General features: G+C 37.0%; 1 protein-coding gene across 5 annotated transcripts in view; it reads left to right on the forward strand.

Annotated features, from left to right (window-relative positions):
• Positions 1 to 21891, forward strand: part of LOC132669294 (uncharacterized) — a 609352-nt gene that overhangs the window by 582090 nt on the left and 5371 nt on the right. Inside the window, exon 5 of one of the 5 annotated variants that reach the window (XM_081795890.1) lies at positions 14532 to 14726. The exons of the other annotated variants lie outside the window; for them this stretch is intronic. Within the exon in view, the coding sequence (XP_081652016.1) occupies positions 14532 to 14556 (25 nt within the window). The 3' untranslated portion in view covers positions 14557 to 14726. Of the gene's footprint in view, positions 1 to 14531; positions 14727 to 21891 lie in introns of those variants that run through there. 5 annotated transcript variants of the gene reach the window in all.

Genomic DNA, 21891 nt, shown 5'->3' on the forward strand with positions numbered 1-21891 from the left:
GATCTTTAATAATCCTATCCCATTAATCTTAACAAATAAGCCCATGAGTGTCCTCTTAATATTCCTCTTCTGTAAATGTCACCAATTTCCACTACGTAATGCCGTCTGGTATGACTTGCTGGACATGGTGGGAAGTTTCCTTTCATTGTAAAAGCTTTGAAGGGACTAAAGGTCTGAAAAGGGCAAGGGAAAATTTTAAAGTACATGATGATGCTAGAGCTTGCAATATGTTTAAGTGTGAATTGAATATACTTCTCTAAATAAAAAAAAAAGGAAAGAAAAGAAAAAGAAAGAATAAAGAAGATATCTTCTTGACCAGCTTATTAAAAATGGAGTCAATTAACTCAGCGAGGGGTCAGACAATACTGGGAGGAGTCTGGAAGAAGAATCAGTAAGTCAACTTTCTCTTAAACACCCAAGGGCACCCTAAGCATGAAGAAACTATAAGGATGGAAAAGAAAAGATGCACAAACTAAGACCTATTTAAGAAACACCAACTTCAAATATCTATAATCACACATTAACCTCTTGAGTGACTACGCTGACGTCCAGCCAAACTGCTACTTATCATATGAAGTGCTCTCTGGTAAATGCAGGCAGCAGTTGTTGGCCATACTGGGTGTCTCCCCACCAGAGGAAGTTGTGGCCAGACATGCATGTCTGCATTCCAGTCCTCTTCTTGCAGATCCAAGGTTGTGTTTCTCCTACTGTCAAATCCTCAAGGAGGCAGCAGCTGTATTGTAAGGGCATACTAAATAAGGACATATATCTCTACCAAGTACGTAGTCAGAGACATGTGCTGAGGAGATGGTATTTCCATTCCTTTCTGTCCTGTGTAAAATGTAAATGTGCACTTGAATGTGCATCACACCTGTGATGTTTTATATGTGGGCGACACTCGCTGACATCCTCCACGTAGCAGGCAGTAGGGCCAGAAATCCCACCCACGGTATTGAGTGAACCAGGGACTCAAAGATTCTCAAACTTGCTCTCACACACTTTTCATAACAATCCCATAGCCACTCTGTAACAGTGTCTACCATATACTGAATGACCACTCTGTGAGAATGTGAACTGGGGCTTCATTATCTCATTTTAGCCTGACCACCATCTTCCAATGCATGTATTATTTTCCCATTTTGTAGGGAATGAAATTGAGGTTCAGAGTCTAAGTAGCTTATGTAGGGTCACATGTCTTGTGTGGACAGTGCTGGGATCAAACGCAAATGGACAGACTTCAAAGCTACTCACTATGCAAATTAGAGAAATGTGTGAGGAGAGGGATGCATAAACAATAGGGAGTGGTAGAGAGTGAGGTTAACTTAGGACAGTATATCATCTAAGGGTTAAATAAAAATACTTCTGTGGGTCAATTATGCCTGCAGTCCGCAACAGGTTATACTGCCTCTGCTTTAGGAGTCTTGGCAAATAGCCACTTTCTAGTAGCAGAGTTACAACCTATATAACACCAATCGGGGAAAATGTGGACTTAATGCATCTCTACATGAATATCATGATCAAGGAAAGAGATGATTTGGTAGAGGTCACTCAACACAGCAACCATAGATCAGAACCTGAGTCGACTTCTTATAGTTGTTACTATTTTGTTGTTAACAAACACCAGTAGTTGTTGGTGAATTTCAGGCAGCAGTGTCTTTCTTGCTGTTGGTTTGTGTACTGATTTGCTTGGTTGAATAATGGAAAAGTCAGCGCTAATGAATATTAAAAGCCTGTAATTTAGTCAAAAACAATGTTGTCCACACTTTTTTTCCTGAGTAATTTCAGTTGTTGTTTTTTTTTTTTAAATCAAGCATAAATGGTAGATAATGTTCCTCTGAATGGGGCCCTTAGGCTTTCTTAGCTGAGGCTTGTTTAGCTTGCCAAGTTTAAATATTTTCTGAACTGATCCCAGAACTGAGAAGCCTTCATCACAGCACAGCATTAAAAATGATGGATGTGATACATATTTAATACAATAAAATGGCCATTTATATGCCCATACTAGACACAGGGGAAATCCTCACAGGAAAGATTTCTAAAATCAAAAGGGGCCTATTCTCTAATCGATGTGAGGGGATTTACACGGATAACTCCCATTAATGCTAATGGGTGTTATGAGCTTATATCCTCCATGCACCATTGGAAAGATACACTCAGTGCCACTCGAAAAGAAGCTGTTGCACTGACGAAAATTCTATGAGTATTCTGGGGAAGGGAAATTTGAGGAAAATGGTAGTAATGTTGCAGTCATAGTTTGCTTCATGAAGACAGGGCATTCTTCCCATGCAGAGGGGCTGTGTGGGGGGCAACTGTCACTAGGATAGGCCTTTTTGACCATGGGTCATGGTGAAGTGTGGCTGTAATATTCAGACTCAGAAGCTGCATTTTATGATGCTTTTAATTCTTAAGTGCCATGCTTAGTTAGGTGCTCAGGTAGATTGGGGAATTGAGTGCTGCTGGAAATAACTATAACAAGTAATGTCTGAATCACATGATAGCATTTGCTTCCTGTTACTCTAGGGAGAAAAAAATAGCTGAATGTATACACCAACCTCCAAGAGAAGAGAGACAGTTCTTCTGGCCTGCTTAACTAAAATGGGTTTTGGGCCTTTGTCTCTGAGGTTAGTCTGCTAGGAGTTTTTATTAAGCATTTTATGTGACAAATTGGAGGAATGATGTCCTCTTGCTTGGGTTGACTTCACCCAAAGTGGACTAGTAAGAACTATTACTGAGCAGTTTCTATAGTGTGGGGAAATAGGGTCTACTTACATAAATGGGTTAGAAAAAAGCTTAGGGCAGAAAGCCACCACCATGGGGTGAAAACGCCCAAGGTTAGCTAGCGAGATGTTGTAATGGGATCACGAGTAACTTGTTATATCACCTGCAGCAAATTACTTTCCATCTGGGGCCAATGTACCTTGATCACAAACTCAACTTGCCCCCCACCCCCACCCTTTGCTTCTTTCACACACAAGTTAATGATTACTGTCTGATTGTTTCCTCCACGTTCACGTATGCAAGATCTTGTTTTCTTCACATACACCACGTGGGTGATATCTTTGGAGCTCAGTAAATACGGAGATGAAAACCCTGTTCAGGGCTCTTGTCTACTCCTCTCTCATATTCAATTCTGCATCTGCTTTTCTTCTGGACAAGAGAGAACTCCAGACTCATAGTCTGCAACACTATAGCTGCGTTCCCCTTAGATAGTTATATTTTGCAACTACGGAAAGTGGTCCGTTTACTAGCAAAATACAATACCTAAAGCCTCCAATGCAGAGAAACTCACAGTTATTCATGTATAGTATTTCTATTTAAAATAGGTATCTTTCCCTAATTTTGCAGTTTAGAAAAACTGAAACACCAAGAGGCTAGAGATCAAAAGCCACTCAGAGGAGTAGAATCACCAATTATACGACTGTCCATTCAAGTATTCTCCTTCTCTTCTGAAGACTGTTGTAGTATTTCCTCTGTGGCTATCTTGCAGCACTAATCACACATTGTATTGCTATTATCTATGTGCTTATCTCAGATGCCCTGATCCATTTCTGATTTATCATACTGTGAGTTGTCAAACTCACAGTAGCTTCTCAATAAATGTTGAATAAATACATGGACAAATCACTAGTACCCATCTGTGTCCCACTGTATCTTTCCATCTCTCATTTTTAGTGCATGCCCAATGCTGTATTTCTATGGCATTCTTTCCAGAATACATATAAGCTTCTTTGAGGATAAAGAGCAGAAGGAGTTCAGGAAGTCTGAGGGTCATTTCTGAGTCTTTGAGAAGTGGATATGAACTGTCTCGGTCTGCACTGGGCTCTTACTCATTGGATAGTTCTGCAGAACCATTCTCCCTCACTCTCCACGTGAGCCCTGTGTTCCACCTATAATCTGATGACTGTAACAGATCCCAGTGTTCATACGTTAAAATGCCACCCAATGGTATTCTCTCCTATTGAGCTTTTAAATCACATTCATTTTTTAGAAAGAATAATTTTGGCTAGCCTCATACACTTAGTATTTGAGGAGGGGAATTAGGTCCCACTCGTAAAGAGGCAAATTGCTTTAACTCTTTCTTCTGCATACTATTTTAAGAAAGAGACTTAGCTTAAATGACAATACTTGAACTCTAGAAAGAAATTCTAAAATAAAATAGCTGACTATATAACAAGCCATTAAAATCCTGAAAGTTAAAAAAAAAATTACTTAGGTCTCCTAAGTGACTTAAACCAAGACAACTGCATTTGAGAGTAAGCTACTTGAAGACCTGTCATATGCTGTTCCTGTTATAATCTCTGACATTGGACTGGAAATTGATGGGGCGCAAATATTATTTTAGTGATCAGCACACTGGCTGATCCGTTTAGTCAACTTCTTAAATAAAAGTGATATAGCCAAGCTTCTAGGTGCCAAGTAGGAAAAATAACTGGTTAATCTTCTAAACATCCACATTTTATCCCTTGGCCCTGGCATCATAGAGTCACATGTATTTTCATCTATTTCTTTATTTCTCAAATGAGAGATAAAGTCCTTAAAAGTTCTACCAACACCCTTTTAGTTTATTTACACTGTTTTACTTCAGCAATTGAATAATATTAGAGAATAGCAAACAATTGTACAATTACCCAGGATGCCAAAGGAGGAGGAGGAGGAGGAGGAGGAGGAGGAGGAGGAGAAGAAGAAGAAGAAGAAGAAGAAGAAGAAGAAGAAGAAGAAGAAGCAGCAGCAGCCAGTTTTGTTTTTCACTCCTGAACACCTCTTTCCTACGCAAGCCTTCCACTGACCTCCACCCATGACCCCACTAGCAGTTGTAAGTTCGGCCTGGTAAATAGTTCAGCAGTATGCAGGAGAGACACAGAGTGAAAATGAAAATTAAGCACTTTATTGACAAGAAGAATTAATACCCCAACAAAAAATAAAATCCATAGGTACTTTCTTGCTGAGGAAAAATGATGCGCAGACAACACAGACTATTGATTTGAACCAACTGAAGTTAAAGCAGAATATTTATGGGACCTCACAGTATTTAAATGTCCTAAATTCCACTTAGTACCACTAGCTGCTAGCACTGCAGAATTCTAGCTTTGCACCCTGCAGTTTGTACTAATTGGTGGGAAATGTAGGCCTGATGTCAAAGACAACTATAATTGTCTGATGAAAATAACTTGCTTTTGACACCAGTATATGTTGCACCCCGTATATCACATCCCCCTTGCATAAGGAGGTGTTGTTTTAGATAGCCAAGGTAATTATAATTGGCTTTAATGTATCTGAAATAACCACGTATAAGAGAGTGTTGTAAGAAAGAAGAGGCTTACAATGACCTAGTAGCAGTTATGACAAAATGGTTGCTCACAGGGGAAAAAAAAAAAAAAGCCTAACTAAAAGCATAGGCTTACATGATGCAGGTTTTAGAATGTTGGAACGCTTTGATTTAGAGACGATCCTGTTTTGACCGTAATGCATTTTGTCATGTGAAGATTAAATGTGGGGGACGCTTACATTTCTCCAACTCACTGAGCTTCCACCCCAGGACTTACATTTTTTCTCACATCAATAGACATCTTTTTAAACATTGTATTCATGTCTGCCTCTCTTGACAGCAAATAAAATTTAATAAATAAAATTCCATATGATAAATATGTTAGATTTAAGGAGCCGCCTTGATAAAGTGTGGACATTTTCAAAAATGATTTGTGAAAAACAAATAAATTTACCAGGGATAATGTGTTACCAGCTCCAAATATATTATCGATGATGCATGGAAGTATAATGACCCAAAAGAGCATTTGCACAGTTTTTCACACTGCTTAAATTACTGCCAGATAGGAAAAAAAACATTTTCCAGAAGTTGGACCCATTGCCTCTGTAGATCAACATCTGACTGTAGCAACATCTTGGCTTGTCACTAAATTTCAAATCAACAGCAGCCACTGATAACTTATAACAAGGAGTATTTTCACTTCACAGGCATCAAATCCCATGGCACGTTTTTTATAATGTGCAGTCTTCCCTCCCGACCCCTATTTCAACCTTCTGCCAGGTTTTGAGCCTCCTGACCTTTCTAGACCCACTCCCTTACCTGAGAATCTTTTCTCTTACACAGATATTCACAGATGGATTTGGAAAGAAGTGATGGCTCCTCCTCATGTCTCTGCTCTTGGATTTTACAGCACTCATTATACTTTATACCACAAAATTTCACACCCCCTCACTTCCCCATGCCGGATTGTGAAGTTAACATTTACTTTGTGTTAAAATAAGCCAAGCAATATGCTAAATGCTTTACATGCATTCTTTCATTGAATCCTCACATCAATTCTGTCAAATGGTTACTATTAATTAACTCCATTTTACAGATGAGGAAACAGAGTTTTGATGACAATGCCCGTGCTGTTAACAACTTAGTAACACCACCTATCCTCTGTGAAATCGATGTTTCTGCCACATTCATGTTTTTGCAGATTCATTATGTTTACCTAACAAGAATGAGCATCATAAAGCTTCCACAATATAAAATACAATTATGATCTTTTGATAATGACAACCGAAATAGGTAATGTTTAATATTTAAGAGCTTCAAATTTTTATAATTTATAGATAACTTTGGAATATGGCAAAACTTAACACCTAGGAACTTGTATGTCGATACCCTGACGAAATCATAACAAATCCTCTGCCAAGAGGCTATAATAAATCTTAAAATAAGAAGGTAACAGAAGCATCTGGGTGTCTCAGTCAGTAAAGCATCGGACTCTTGATCTCAGCTCAAGTCATGATCTCAGAGTTCGTGGCTTCAAGCCCCACATTGGGCTCTGTGCTGGCAGCGTGGAACCTGCTTGGGATTCTTTCTCTGCCCCCCCTCCACTCTGTCTGTCTGTCTGTCTGTCTGTCTCTCTCTCTGTCAAAATAAACAAACTGAAATTTTTTTAAAAAATTACAAATCAGATGCATCCATAGTGATAAAAATAGGGTTCCAGGGATGGAGAAATCCCTTGAAAACACCTTGCAAAGTACAAAATGGTCTCCTTTTGTCAGTTTTATGTATAACGTTTAAAAATTCCCAACTTTTATTTTTTGTGTATATGACCAACACACATTCATACAATTCTTATTTATACGAGTGTGTGTTTGTCCATATTTTGAAACATACTGTGAAAGAGATTTATTGATTATATCCTATTGTTTTTATTTTTATTTTTTAGTAGGAGGGAAAAAAAGCAAATTTTACTTTTGTATGTGCTCATAGAGATATAAAATTCAAAGAACTGACCAAAGCAGGCAGCTTTTAGAACTTTAGACAAAGAAACAATTTGTGAGGAGTTGACAAAACAAAGAAGTTCGGGCTTGCTGTAGAAAATTAATGAAGTAACAAGGTTTCTTTATACAACTTCTCTGCCCTGACTTCTCAACTTCCCTATCTGTGGTAATAAGGATTCCTTCTACCCTCCATGTGCGGGAAGGGCACCCTTCCTATGAGGAACTTATTTCCGAAATTTGAGCGGACGGAGAAGGGTCAGAGTATTCCTCTTGCACTGGCTATTTCTTAAGTAACTTTAATTCAAAATGATGAATATGCCCAAGTGGCATATTTTGGGGTGGCCTGCCTGGAATCCCATCAGCACTGAACTATGCTATGCTGATACATGGATCAGATTGCTTTTAAATTTTTTTTCAGAAAATCTTTAATACAAACTCTCTTCCATTCGTTTATTTTTTTCTTCCTGTTTTTGCGTAAATTACGGTGAGTTAAGGTACAACGTCATATTAGTTTCAGGTGTAGAATTTAGCGATTCATCATGTACGGACGCAACCAGTGCTCGTCACAACAAATGCCCTCCTTACTGCCCATCACCCATTGAACCCGTCCCCCACCCACTTCTCCTCCAGCAACCCTCAGTTTGTTCTCTATGGTTAAGAGTCTGTTTCTTGGTTTGCCTTTCTCTCTCTTCCCCTCCCGCCAACCGTGTTCATCTGTTTTGTTTCTTATAATACTGTATTAGAGTAGAATTAAGAAAATTAAAGAGAATTACCAGCAGTCTTCAAGGACACTGTGTCAGAGTCAGCCTCCATAGTTGGGGCATCCAGTTGTTTACACTGTGGAGTTGTGTTTGTTAAAGAAAATGCACTGAACTTCCAAGAGGCATTTGAATTAGAAAAGTACTCTAGTGCATCATACCACCATTTAGTGGGGGCCTACTTTGTATCAGACACTGTAATCAGTTTGATGTACAGATGGTTGAGAGAAATTCAAAATAATAATAATAATAGAAAAGGCAGCCAGAATGCATGGAGCATTTCCTATTTTATATTCACTACGCTAAGTTATTTATTCATTAATACATGCTTAGTGAGACAAATCTGGTTCTAGGTTTCAGGTAGGATCGAGGAATGAATAGAACAGACAGGAGCTACATAAGGGTAAGGACTATCATCAGCCTCTGTTTTACACACAAGAGAATTGAGCCTCAGAAGTATTTAAGAAACTTACCCAGCATCAGAAGGCAAGGAAGTCATGAAGCTAAGACTTCTCTATTAACTTTAAAACATGCTTCCATGCTATGTGTAGTGTGGGCTTACTTCCATTGTAGTCAAAGAGGACTTTTCATACTGTTTGGGTAAGAGAAGATTAGTACTTGCCAAATCTTAAGTCCTGATAGAAATTCTTATAAAATAAACTCCCAGGGGTTTATCAAAAAGGACTATTTTAGTCATTAAATCCAAGATTAAAAATCTGAAACAAATTGTATGCTATAGGGTAGTGAAATTTAGAACTACCATTCCTTCTCGATGGAACTCTTTAGTGCAGCTTATATTAATAGGTTTTCAAAGAAGGCCATCATCATGGGGTAAGAATGAGTAAGAATAGATATCTTAGTTTCAAGCTATAGTTCTGACATTAACTTGCTATTCTAATTTTTCAGGAAAATGTAATGAGTGCCTATTAAACATCAGGCACTGAAATAAATGCTGAGGATACAGTGGTGGAAAAGAAATATCCCTGACTTTATGTAACATATAATCTAATCATGGCAATAGACATTTCATATATAGTTGAAAAATGAGAATTACAAAGAATAAGAACGGGGTGTTTTAAAGAAAGATTAACTTGAAGGATTCATTGGGAAACCAAATTTGGACTGAGGCTTCAGAGGAAGGCCACGTGGAGGAAATGAATGTTAAGCTGAAACCTTAGGGGCTAGTAGGATTGACACAGGCAAAAAGCCTTCTAGGAAGACACAAAACCCCCAAAGACTCAGTACTGGGAAATTGGTTGGCATGTGTTAGAAACAGAGATAAAGCCAGTGTGAGCAGGGTCAAGGTGAATGGGACTGGGATGGGATTTGAGGCAAGTGATATGGCAGAACTAAATGGAATCAAATCACCAAGTCCTTACTGAAAAGTTTATATTCAGGCTGTCGGAAAGCGTGGACATAAAGCCACTTTTGTGAGGCTTTCAGTTCCTATCAACAGTAAAGTGAGATAGTGAGGTTGGACGATATGTGAGATCACCTCCAGCCACTACATTCCATAAGGCTACATTATTTAACTCAATTCAACACTATGTAATCAACTATAATATGCCAAGTCCTGTGCTGGGGATACCAATACTGGTATGGCAAGGTGGTAGCCCAGAGTCTATTTCCAAGGTGCCTGGAATCTATTGAGGAAAAAGAAAAGAAGATGAGAGCAGGTAGCTATAACACAGTATAAAAAATGGTATCCCAGAGGAATGCATATTGCATAAGAGCACAGTAGAAGGAATACTTGTATTATTTGTATTGTTTACTTATAAAATCTTATATAGAAGAATTATTTTAGGATTTCATATGATTGGCATAGCTTGACTAAGAAGCTCTCCATAAAGTCCTCTTCTGGGAACATTGGTTTGTCTTGGTGCTTAGCGTTCCTTCGATTAATTTGGATTTAATCATTGCCATCAGAAGCCTCTTGCTGAAGTGTAAACATAACACATTGATGCAATAGACGGTAACTCAGACATATTGGTGTCAATTTGTGAGTCAATTCAAATAATTTGGAAGAAGCTTCTTGGAATGTTGTTTGAAATTGGCATCTGGGGCCCCATTCAAACTTAATAAAAGGAATGGTAAGATCAGTCCCCATGTTTAGATGGGTAGGGACGGAGAGTACTATAGATTTGCCTTCTCTGCTTTAACTCACTGCTTAGTCTGGTGTGTGACATTGTTATCCCTGAATGCATGAAATGTAGGTTTTAGTCAGTTATTTTCTGCATGGGTGTTTTTATTTATTTTGTTTTTACTTTTTACTTGCATAGTTAAATTCTTCAGGAGAAAAGGCTTTCAAAGAATGAAAGACAGGGTGGCTCTGTGTGACTAGGGGAAAACCCAGATCTCCACTTGATGTCACAGCAGAAGCCTGGGCAGCCACAGTCTTGTCACACATAGGGTGTGTGAGGTTGAGAAGGATGAGGGATGAGGAAATGGTATGCAGGGCACTTCAGAATCATGCTTTGCCTTCTGCATCACCATCTGCCAAAGTTGTACTCATAGAATATCAGTTTGTGCCACCTAAAATGAAATGAAAGATTCCTGGTAGTATCATGAAGGAAGGTACCATTGATGTCACAGGCAGTTTTGTTCTGATTCCATTTCTGCATCCTGTAGAAACATTTAAAAGTAGCCATTGAGTAAGCAAACCTGAGGAGAAAGGGCAAAAGAGAATGATGCCAGAAAGCCCAGAGCAATGTTTCCAGAGTTTTATCGCTTCAATAAGAGATGAGCTGTCCTAGGAATAACTAATACATTCTGACACTTTCCCCTGTTGCACATGTTAATTTTGCGTGTGGTATTGTTTTGCACAAAATAATTACATTTGATTGATAACTTCCATGCCACATTTTAACTTAATTGGAAACAGCCCAATATACACCTAAAAGAAGAAAAAGAATGCAGAAAACATGCAAGAGGAAAATATTCTCTCTCTTTGTAGTGTTCAGCCACATTCGCGTGTTTAAAAAGACCTTACTTCTTCCTGTAATAGGCATTATATCCTTACATAGATCAATATTTTTTTTATCAAATAACAATTTACTATAGGCTTAAGGAAGAACAACTTTTCATGTAGTTCATATTAAGATAAGATGATATTTTATAAACAGTATTAAACATATTTATGGATTTTTGTAAGCAAAATATTATTCCCAGTGAAAATAATCTTCTAATTGATAATATTAGTAAATATAGAAAAAAAGGATTGGAAAAATAAAATTGCTTGTGCTTTTAGAACAATTTGAAAGACTGTTTCATTTTGAAAAATAACAGAACTATCTTCATTCATACTTAATTACCCTTAATTTGTTGGAATATTTTCTGTGAAAAATAACAATACAGGAGCATAAACAGCCTCATGTTCATATTCATAAGGTCATATTGTAAGAAATTATTTTCTGCTTTATTGCGGATGTAACAATTAATAACATTAAACATATTCCGACAATTTTCCTGAAACAATGAGTCACAGACGCTTCACTTCCTGCAAAATTATTATGCAAATAGTTAAAATATTGAAATGAACCTAAGAATTGATACTCTAACAGATCAGTCCTGTTATAATTTGTTGACAATGAGTAATCTATTTGAGACAAAGTGAAAGCAGCTGTAGAAGAAAACTTAATAGAAAAATTACGCCTACGGAACATTTAAATGTAGGTGCTGAATAAATTATCTATACATTAAAAGGTTCATATATTTCAAAGAAATGATGAAAAGTTTGAAAAAAAATCTGAGAAAATTTAACAAAAAGCAATAGAATTCTAAATGTGATCAAAACTACAGGAGAACTCTATTAAATGTATAACCTTGTTGCACACAAATTACTCTTTTCAGAGTCTGTTCTTTTATTGGATTGCTCTGCCATTTTATGGAATATATTTTAATGTTGTACAAAGAAAATGAATTTCACGGATTTGATTTAACAGTTTAGTTTCTTCATGTTACTCTCTTGTGCTACGATGAAAGTTTGCTCTTTTATTCAGTTATCTACTCCATTATAGGTTTGACAAGCTCTCAGAGAGAAAGAGAGAGAGAGAATGTGTGTTAGAGCTTGGGCTAGAAACTATGTATTATTCAAGTAGAGTCTTATCATTTTATCAGGAATGTTCAGCGCATGCTCCCTAAAACGGCATCTGATCGATGAAAGTTAGATTCAGCAAATCATTTGACCTGCACGCTGACAAATGACTAGCTTAGGAAGCTTTCCAGGGCTTGTGGAATATTGCCGACTAGACCAGACAGCTGATTTGTGGAAACTATCTTCTTCTTTTTAAATTATCTTCATTGATTTTGATTCTCTTGAAATTTGGTTTATTTTGAAGCAAACGTTATTTGGGAGTATATACTATTTCTGGAAAGGGGCCTTTTAATAGAAAAGCAATGTGATGATATAAGTACATTAACAGAAACAGTCATTATAGTTATATTTTAGGAATCCAATGTTTTATGATTATCATGGCCATTATTAATATTATTATTTTAGAAGAGGCATGATATTACAAGGCCACTGAACTCAAAAGACAGTGAATGATTTGCCTTACTCCTATAATCTTGGGGCAACTCTACACTAGCAAAACATAGTCTAGATAAAGTGGATTTTGATACTAAATAACCGTCTGCCATAGCCCTATTCTTATCTTGGGATTCCATTGGAAAGAAGACCAAAGTCAAAGATTAATGGGAAAAAATAGGGCAAAGGCAACTGACAGTTTGTCTGTATGTCCATTCTTAACTCTGCCTCACGTTTTGGAATCTACCTTTTATAATGATACTGCCCTTCCACCTCAACTATGTCCACAATCATGTCGATATTCAACTTTGCCATCCTTTAGGAAAAATTAAATGTTCCAAACAAACAGACAAATAAAAGTACTGTATCAGTTGCTGAATTTAGTGAACCAGAAGAGATCCTACAGACCATCAAGTGTAAAACCTTTATTTCACCCATGAGGAAACCAGGACTCAGAAATTATAAGTGAACTTACCCAAGGTCACTGAGCTAGCTGATAGCAAAATCAAGCTCAAATCTAACAGTTCACCATGTTGCATTCCATTCTGGAAAGTCACCAGGAAGAGATATCTGCATGACAATAAGATTAGAGGATAACTGAAAGTTATTGTTTGATTTACAATCTAGATCTAGTTAGAATTTAGAAAAAGATGTATTGGAAAAGAAAAAAATATTTGTAGTTTTATACTTTTTTTTTTCTGGTTTATCCTCACCCTTCTGTCATAGAGACAGAGGAATGATAAGACTGAATTTCCTTTCCTGCGTTGCAAATGATTTATAAACTGACAGAGTATCAATAATAATCTAAGAATTATCCTATGTATTTAAAAAAATCAATTCAATTAGACCATTCAAAATGTATTTAAAAAAATAAATGCTTTTGTTAGTAGCAAACTTTGGATAGCAATTACCTTCTACATTAACCTAGGCTACTTTTGACCATATCAATAATATCTTGGCACAGACCAGGCATTTGATGATAGACCAGACAACCAAATTATTTTCCTAATTACATAGAAAATATAAAACAGAGTTGAAACCAAATCATTTATCTTCGAACCCATAAGCTGGTAGGGGAAAAATATGAAGAAAATGATTACCCTAGTTAATTAAACGTGGCTGTGAAGTAGAGACTTAAGATAAAGCAGCAATTTAAGAATATCCTACTTGCAGAATCATGAGTAGGACCTATGTGGAAGGTATGTTAGGAGGAAGGAAGTGTTGAGTACAGCCTTTGGTGAAAATGATAGTAAAAAAAGTTGTGAATTATAAGTAGATATTTTAAAGTCCAAAACTTATTTGACAGGCAAGAAAGTAAGAAAAACACAAATACAGGAAAATGAAATGCTTTGTTATGTTCACACTAATTTTAAGGGAAATCACTTAATTATTTAAAGTTCAAATAATTATACTTGGCTTCTGAAAGAAGTATGAATGGTTGAGTTTTGGATGTTAACAGGTTAACACCTATGACATTAGTTTATCTATTTGGGGCCTTGCTTATGCCTGTGGTTACACTAAGTAACATTACTATTAGTAAACCCAGATTGATTCAGGTTTTTATCTGGCAGCCATGCATATCATACAATTTTAGTTTTATTATTTTTACTTATGCAACTGTAATGAAACCTAGGAAAAATATGGAAGTTATTTCAGGCATGAAGCAGGCATTTTATGAAGATTTTTGAAGGAGGGAAAAAAAAAAAAGAAGAATGTATTTCTAATCCGTGTGTTTCAAAGCTGCCACTACGGTATTCTGAATTGTCTTGTAATTAATTCTCTCTGTTTCATATGATTCTGAGACTAGTCATTTGGAGAAAATATGTAGAACTCAGTTGTCTGGCCTTTCTGAATCTATTTTTCACAGTTGCAAAGTACTGGTCAAACAAATTAAATTACCGCAGCAGTATGTAACTAATTTTATGTAAATTAAGGTGTTAATGTTCTGAATCACATTCCTGAAAATGGTCTGTTTTCTCTTGCAGCTTTTCTTCATTAATGATGCTATGAATAGTCAAATCGAAAAATTAATTCCTACAAGACTAAGTGGATAAATTGTCACCCTTTGACCCCTCAAAGAATTAGATCTAAATATAGTTTTATGGTCAGCCCACTCTACACTTGTCAGTAGCCCGACCAAATAAATCAACATTTTAAACTTAATGCAACTAGGGGTGAGATTATGTGAAATAAATTCCATCTTGTTTATATAGAGTGAGATCTTTTAGAGCTAATGGTCAAATTGTGTGATGCAGAATTAGTGTCAAGATTAGACCTTTATGGGCCGTCTTTCTGCTCCTAGTAAAAGGTACCATCTTGCCCTAGCATCTTTTCTCTGTTTAAACTTTACAGTCTCCACTTCAAAAATGATCCATATGAAGTCATGGAATATCAGTTAAATAAAATATTTATAATAGGAAATACCTAAGACAAATTGAAAGTCAGAAGAGTAAATTCATCATCTATCGAAATACTTTCCAAAGCATATAAAGAAAATCAAGAGGTTTTCTAATTACTTGGCAAACTCACATAACCCATTGATTGAATTAAAACTGTTTAGTAGAGGCAAACAGCTAAATTATTTATCTGTTGGGATTTTTATCTAGGATAATAAACGTTTGTCCACTTCCTGAAGTGCAGTGCATACAGATAACAATGCAGCACAGGGTTCCAGAAAGGTAACTGCGTCATAAGTATTGTTTCTATGATAAACGGCAGCTTGAATTTCACAAGAAATGGCTTTCCCAAGTAATTCACCATAATTGGGACCGAACTATGACCTTTCCAGGTGCCAAAAGATACTTTTTAATTTTAAAAAAATCATACACATTTTTACATCTCTTTGCAAAATGTTTCCTAACAACCATTTGATCAATCTTTTTAGAACTTCCAATAGATAAATGACCTATAGATAACCCAAAACTACCAATCATTCATTCAGATAGAATGAAAAATAGTCTCTTATTTTCCATTTTCATTTTGATCTTTAAATCCATTCCTGAAACTGACAAATTTAATATGTGGAATAACAAAGGACATACTACCAATTTTAAAGAAGCGTCTCAAAACCAATAGTGGACTTCTTTAAGCAGTTAATATGATGAGTTCTAAACTGTGATCCCACTCAGGCATCCATAGCTGAAGTGTTTACTGCCATTAACAAACATATCCAGGTTATGTAACTGGCCACATCAAAGGTAGCCGGAGAACTACAGTGAATTGAGAGGTAACTGAAGGGAGACAACATTGATGTCTCCAAACCAGGCTGACCTGGTAATTTTACATTTAATACGGCCTGAAGAGCTGGACCCAGCCTGTCTCCTGAGCCCAGGAAAAACCTAACTTGAGGAAAGAAGGAAAGGACCCACTAGTATCCTGAATGGATCCTGGGACAGAAGAAGGACATTGGTTTCAAACTAAGGAAATCGGAATAAAGTGTGAGATATTTGTTGGGTATTCATGGAGTAATGCCCTTGAGAGAAAAAAAAGCATGGGAGTTGTCAGAATTAGAAAGAGAAAGGGGCGCCTGGGTGGCTCAGTCGGTTGAGCGTCCGACTTCAGCTCAGGTCACAATCTCGGGGTCTGTGAGTTCGAGCCCCGCGTCGGGCTCTGGGCTGATGGCTCGGAGCCTGGAGCCTGCTTCTGATTCTGTGTCTCCCTCTCTCTCTGCCCCTCCCCCCTTCATGCTCTGTCTCTCTCTCTGTCTCAAAAATAAATAAATGTTAAAAAAAATTAAAAAAAAAAAAGAGAAAGAGAACAATGTAGAGTCAAGGTTGTATTATTATTTTTCAGCTATGTAACTCATACCTATGTAATAACCTGTGAGCATCAGCATATATTATTCCAAATACTCACTTAAAATTTTAAAATAATTAAAGTCCTTCGCATGAAGTAAATCACAGTGAATTGTCCAACTTCCTATTGCTGTATTAGAAAGTTCCTGGACTTTTTTCAAAGCCAGCTGCACTGGGGCTGGAAGGGCATCAGAGGAACTCACCCAGGGAGATCCATGGAAAGGCATTCAGCTCCCAGCTCACAAACCAGGCCTGGGTTCTAACTGTCAATCTCCAAGCACTTTTCATACATTACGTATAATACCCTTTAAGACATGTTGGCTGAGGACTCTTTTTAAAATATATATATGTATTTATTTCCTTTAAATCAATAATGCCTTTCTAGCACTCAGTACTAATATACCTTATGCTTCCATAACACCTCTTTTAAATAATATGTTCAAAATACATTAATTCATCCTTTGACCCATAGGAAGTAGATTTGATTATATTTCTTCATATACCTCACATTACCTAGAATAATGCCTTGACTAGAAGCATCTTTTTCTAGTGATAAAGACACGGGATACAAAATCAAAAGAAGCCGTATTGAGTCCTGGCACCAAGCCACACTGGGATAAATTTGGGCAAATCATTTAACCTCCAAGAGCCTGCTTACTCATCTTATAGTTCTGAGAAATTAAGTGAAAAATAAATATGAAGGCATTTGTAAATTATTAGTGAATTAGTAAAGTTAATTCATTTATCTATTCAAAAAGAATCATAGTACTAATGTGTGCAAGCCATGTGCTAGGTGCTGGGGATACATCATAAACAAGTGTTGGTTCCTCCTTCTAAGGAACTCATGGTTTAGTTGAGCAAATAGACATTATACAAGTAATAATAGGCATGATGATGGTTGTGACAAGAGGTCCAGAGTACATGGGCCCATCTATGTGGCTGGAGAACAAGCTTACTGAAGGTGAAAAATCAGCTTATGGTAGCTACTCAAATTCAGGTCATAAATAAATGATAAGGCTAGGTGAAGGTAAAAACCCGTTTTTTTTTTTTAAATTTAATGTTTACTTATTTATTTTGAGAGAGAGAAGAGGAGCAGAGAGAGACGGGGGAGACAATCCCAAGCAGGCTTTGTGCTGTCAGCTCAGGGCTGGATTCCGTGAACCGTGAGATCTGACCTAAGCCAAAGCCAAGAGTCGGACACTTAACTGAGTGAGCCACCCAGGTACCCCAACCCTGTTATTTTATTTTTAATTTTATTTATTTATTTTTGATAGAGAGAGAGAGAGACTTGGGAAGGAGAAGAAAGAGAGCAAAAGAAAGAATCCCAAGCAGGCTCTGCGCTGTCAGCACAGAACCCAATGCAGGGCTTGATCTCACAAACTGTGAGATCATGACCTGAGCTCAAACCAAAAGTCTGACACTTAACTGAGTGAGCCACCCAGGTGTCCCAAACCTGTTTTTTTTTTTTTAAGGCCAAGCAGAAATGTATTGAAAGAACTAAAAAGAGAACCTAGAAATTTAAATTCTTTGTCTGATAGTACAACCAGTAGGTTGTAGCTCCCAAAAATTTGATAAACTGGCAGGTAGAAATAAAGAATGAGATATCTGTTTATAATGTAGCTCATGGGTGATGTCTGCTTTCAAAGGAGATAGTTAATCACATTATATTAGACATTGTTGTAATATTCAGCGCCCTTGAACTGCCCTTGTAGAAAGTTAGACTCTCTTCTAACAATGTCTATTTAGCACTTCGTTTAAATTAAACACTCTAAATGGAAACCCAGTTCATCCTGAAAACTTCATTGTAGTGTACTTTGTCGTAGGAAAGTCAAATTATATTAACTGAACAAAAAATATCATAACAACTTAATACAAATGTTAAGATGGAAGAGCAAAGAAGAAATCAAGGATCACTGAGCCCCTCCTATGCTCCGGGTGATGTGTGGGTATGCTTTCACGTGTATTACTTGCCTTAATCTTGTTTAAAAGGTGCGTTTCTCAGCCAGAGTGATAAGTCATGACTTTGAAATGATGTCATGAGAATGGCACACTTTACCACCGTCCTCTTTTTTTTTAAGTTTATTTTTATTTTGAGAGAGAGAGAGAGGGTGCGTGCAAGTGGGGAAGGGGCAGAGAGAGAGAGGTAAAGTGAGAGAATCCCACGCAGGCTCTTCACCAGCAGTGCAGAACCTGATGGGGGGGCTCGAACTCACGAACCACGAGATCATGATCTGAGCCGAAGTCAGACGCTTAACCAATTGAGCCACCTGGGCATCCCAGTTTTTCTAAAAACAAAACAAAACAAAAACCACAGTTATAAGGCCATCAGATAAATTTCAGTAGAGGGGCATCCTACAAAATATCTGACCGGTGTACCTCAAAACTGTCAAGGTTATAACAAACAAGGAAATGCTGAGAAACTGTTGTGGTCAAATGAAACATAAGGAAACATGTAGACTAGATGTAATGTGGTATCCTGGATGGGATCCTGGGACAGAAGAAGGTCATTGGTTTCAAACTAAGGAAATCTGAATAAAGTGTGGACTCTAGTTAGTAATAACATACCAGTAGTGGTTCATTAATTGTAACAAACATACCATACAAATGTAAGATATTAATAATAGGGGAAATTAGGTTTAGATTATAAGGGAATTCTGTACTATCTTTGTAATTTCTCTATAAATATAAAACTGTTCTAAATAAATTTCATTCTAAAAAATGTACGTTTTATTAATCTCATTTTACAAACGAGGAAAATTTAAGTGATTTCTCTAACATTACATAGCTAGTAAGACATTAATTTCAGCTTGGTGGCATGCAGGACGAAGAGTTGTCATTTTCCACGAGAGAAAAGCAGCAGCAGCTCTTACAGAAAGTCCTGGCAGCCACTGACCTGGATGCTGAGGAAGAGGTGGTGGCAGGAGAATTTGGTTCCAAATCCAGCCAGGTATCTCGGCACTGTGGCACAATGAGCTCTGTATCTGGGACCGACCACCCCGTGTACATGGAATTCTGCTCTTCATGGGGCAAGATCCACGAAGCACGTGTACCCACTCTTCAAGCGATTCAGGAAATGATGTCCATAGGGTCACACAGGTCAAGCCTGGGTGCTCAGCACCAAAGCTGGATAGGAATTTTCCACATCATTTTCTTTCCTCTAGCATTGACCAAAGTGATCTAGGTGCAGTGTTTGTTAACTGTGTTGAAGAAAATGCATCGAGGGGCGCCTGGGTGGCTCAGTCGGTTAAGCGTCCAACTTCGGCTCAGGTCATGATCTCACAGTTTGTGGGTTCTAGCCCCACGTTGGGCTCTGTGCTGATGGCTCGGAGCCTGGAGCCTGCTTCAGATTCTGTGTCTCTCTCTCTCTCTGCCCCTCCCCTGCTTGTGCTCTGTCTCTCTCTGTCTCAAAAATAAATAAAACATTTAAAAAAAATTTTTTTAAAAAAAAAGAAAATGCATCGAGAGCTTGGTTCTGTCTTTGTGAATCATCCAGGGCTTTTTCAAAAAGTTCGGAGACTATATTTTGGGGGCTCTTTTTTTCTGGGCCATTTTTCAATCTTGGGGAGTGGTCATTCCTGTACATAAATATTTGTAATATTTAAGGTGTATTTATGTTAATGCTCTGAATAAACAGAAATGGAACTTTAAAAAAAAAATCTTTTTTGAACATACATCTGCCTAAATCCAAATCCCCACACTCTGACCAGGGAATCTGGTTCTGGATCAAGGAAGTGTCGTTTACAACATCTTATATCATGTTTTATTTTTTTCACATTTTTAGCACGAGGAAGTATATAAAAACATTAGAAAAAGAATTCCAGTAGCTGTTTAACCAAATGTCATGCATCTCTGTTCAAGAGTTTACTGGTCACTTCCTTAAAATAAAGCCTATACCTGTGATAATAAATATGTGTTTTCTGCAGGTATTTAAACATAAATGGACACACCCACATATCCTTACAAAGAACACACACATACCCACTTGCATAAGAGAATAGCTACCTAAATGTATGATTTTAAGTTACTGTTAGTATTATTTTTTCCCCAATTAACATAGCAAACCAGAGGGAGTCACTCATTTGCCAAGTTCTGCTTAGTAAAGTATTGTTTGGACAGTCAAGTAATATATAAACTCCTGTTCTCTCATTGTTTAGGAAAGATATATTCAAAATTAATAAAAATTCATTATATCTATATACCATTCATTCATTCATCCATTTCTAAACCTAAATACCACCCAGTGTTCTCAAATTTAATCATCATCGTAGGTGATTCAGGTGATGTTACAGACCCAGGATTGTGCTATAGATGATTTAACAGACCAGAAGAGGCATGTCAGCAAAGGAGACAGCATGAAGAAAAGCCCAGAAACACAAAAGTGGAGAATCTTTGCCAGAATCAGCAACTAACTGGTAGATTATTTAAATGTTCAGATGTTGTAGAACTCTTAGAAAACAAAGGTCATTGCAGACAGTTTTATAACCTAAGTATTTTTGCTTCTTTAGGGCCGATAACCTGTCTCATATTTTAAACTGATACGTATTTGTTTATTTAACAATTCAAAATCTCAGGACATGTTTACCTTCTTAAGGAAAATGTCTGCTAATTTGGAAAAATCAGTTGTAACAAAATATATTGGTACTATCTATGAAATTGAGTTTTGTCAAAATGTGGTTAAGAGTTCATGCCCATGCTTGAATAAGTCTAGGGAATTGGTAATCTTATCAACATTTTATTTTTTAATTGTGATGGTGAATAATGAATTGTCAACCCTGAAAACTTTATAGTAGCTAAAGGGCCATCAATATTGCCGGATGCAAAGTTAAACCAACTTTTACAGATGAGAGATGCCTTTCGAATAGCTGTGATGAAATGTATTCCACCAGATGAATTTCTGTGATATGATTGCAAAATGAACCTCTCTCTCTCTCTTTTTTTAAACAGGCAAGGGAAGGGGGCAGTCAGTCTGAGATTTACACCTGATTTGTGTTATAGTAATCTTTGAAATTAAGAAGTGTATCCTTGCATTTCATTAAATTCTGGCTAATGAGATAACTGTCTTCCCAAGGAGGGAATGATAAAGTACTCAGGCCATAAAGCATAAATTAATACTGCAAGGTTAAACACTGGAACTAACTCATGTTTCAACAAAAGCCCCTACCAGCAGTTAAATTAACTGACATAAATACCATAAAATCTGTCTTTATTTTAGTTTCAGATGATGCTTCTTTTTACACCCCTGCTTTCAGTTTGTATAACTCATTTTTGCACATTATTGCATGCACCATTTGCCATTTAAAGAATCAGCTACAACGGGGAAAAAGATTTAAGGAATCAAATACTCCGAGAGGAAAAAGAAACTGGTGGGTCTGGGGGATATCATACTGAAGATTGTTAGTGGCGTTGAAAAATACTACAATAGACAACGGTAGTTCAAAGAAACAGTTAATTATGAGACGACCAGCCCAAAGAAATCTACTTTTTAAGCTTTTGATAGACATTTTGAAAAAAAAAATGCCGAAGAAAACCTGTGGTGATAATAGGTTTGATA

This window comes from Panthera onca, chromosome B3 (genome assembly GCF_046562875.1).
Source record: "Panthera onca isolate mPanOnc1 chromosome B3, mPanOnc1 haplotype 2, whole genome shotgun sequence".
Taxonomy (NCBI): domain Eukaryota; kingdom Metazoa; phylum Chordata; class Mammalia; order Carnivora; family Felidae; genus Panthera; species Panthera onca.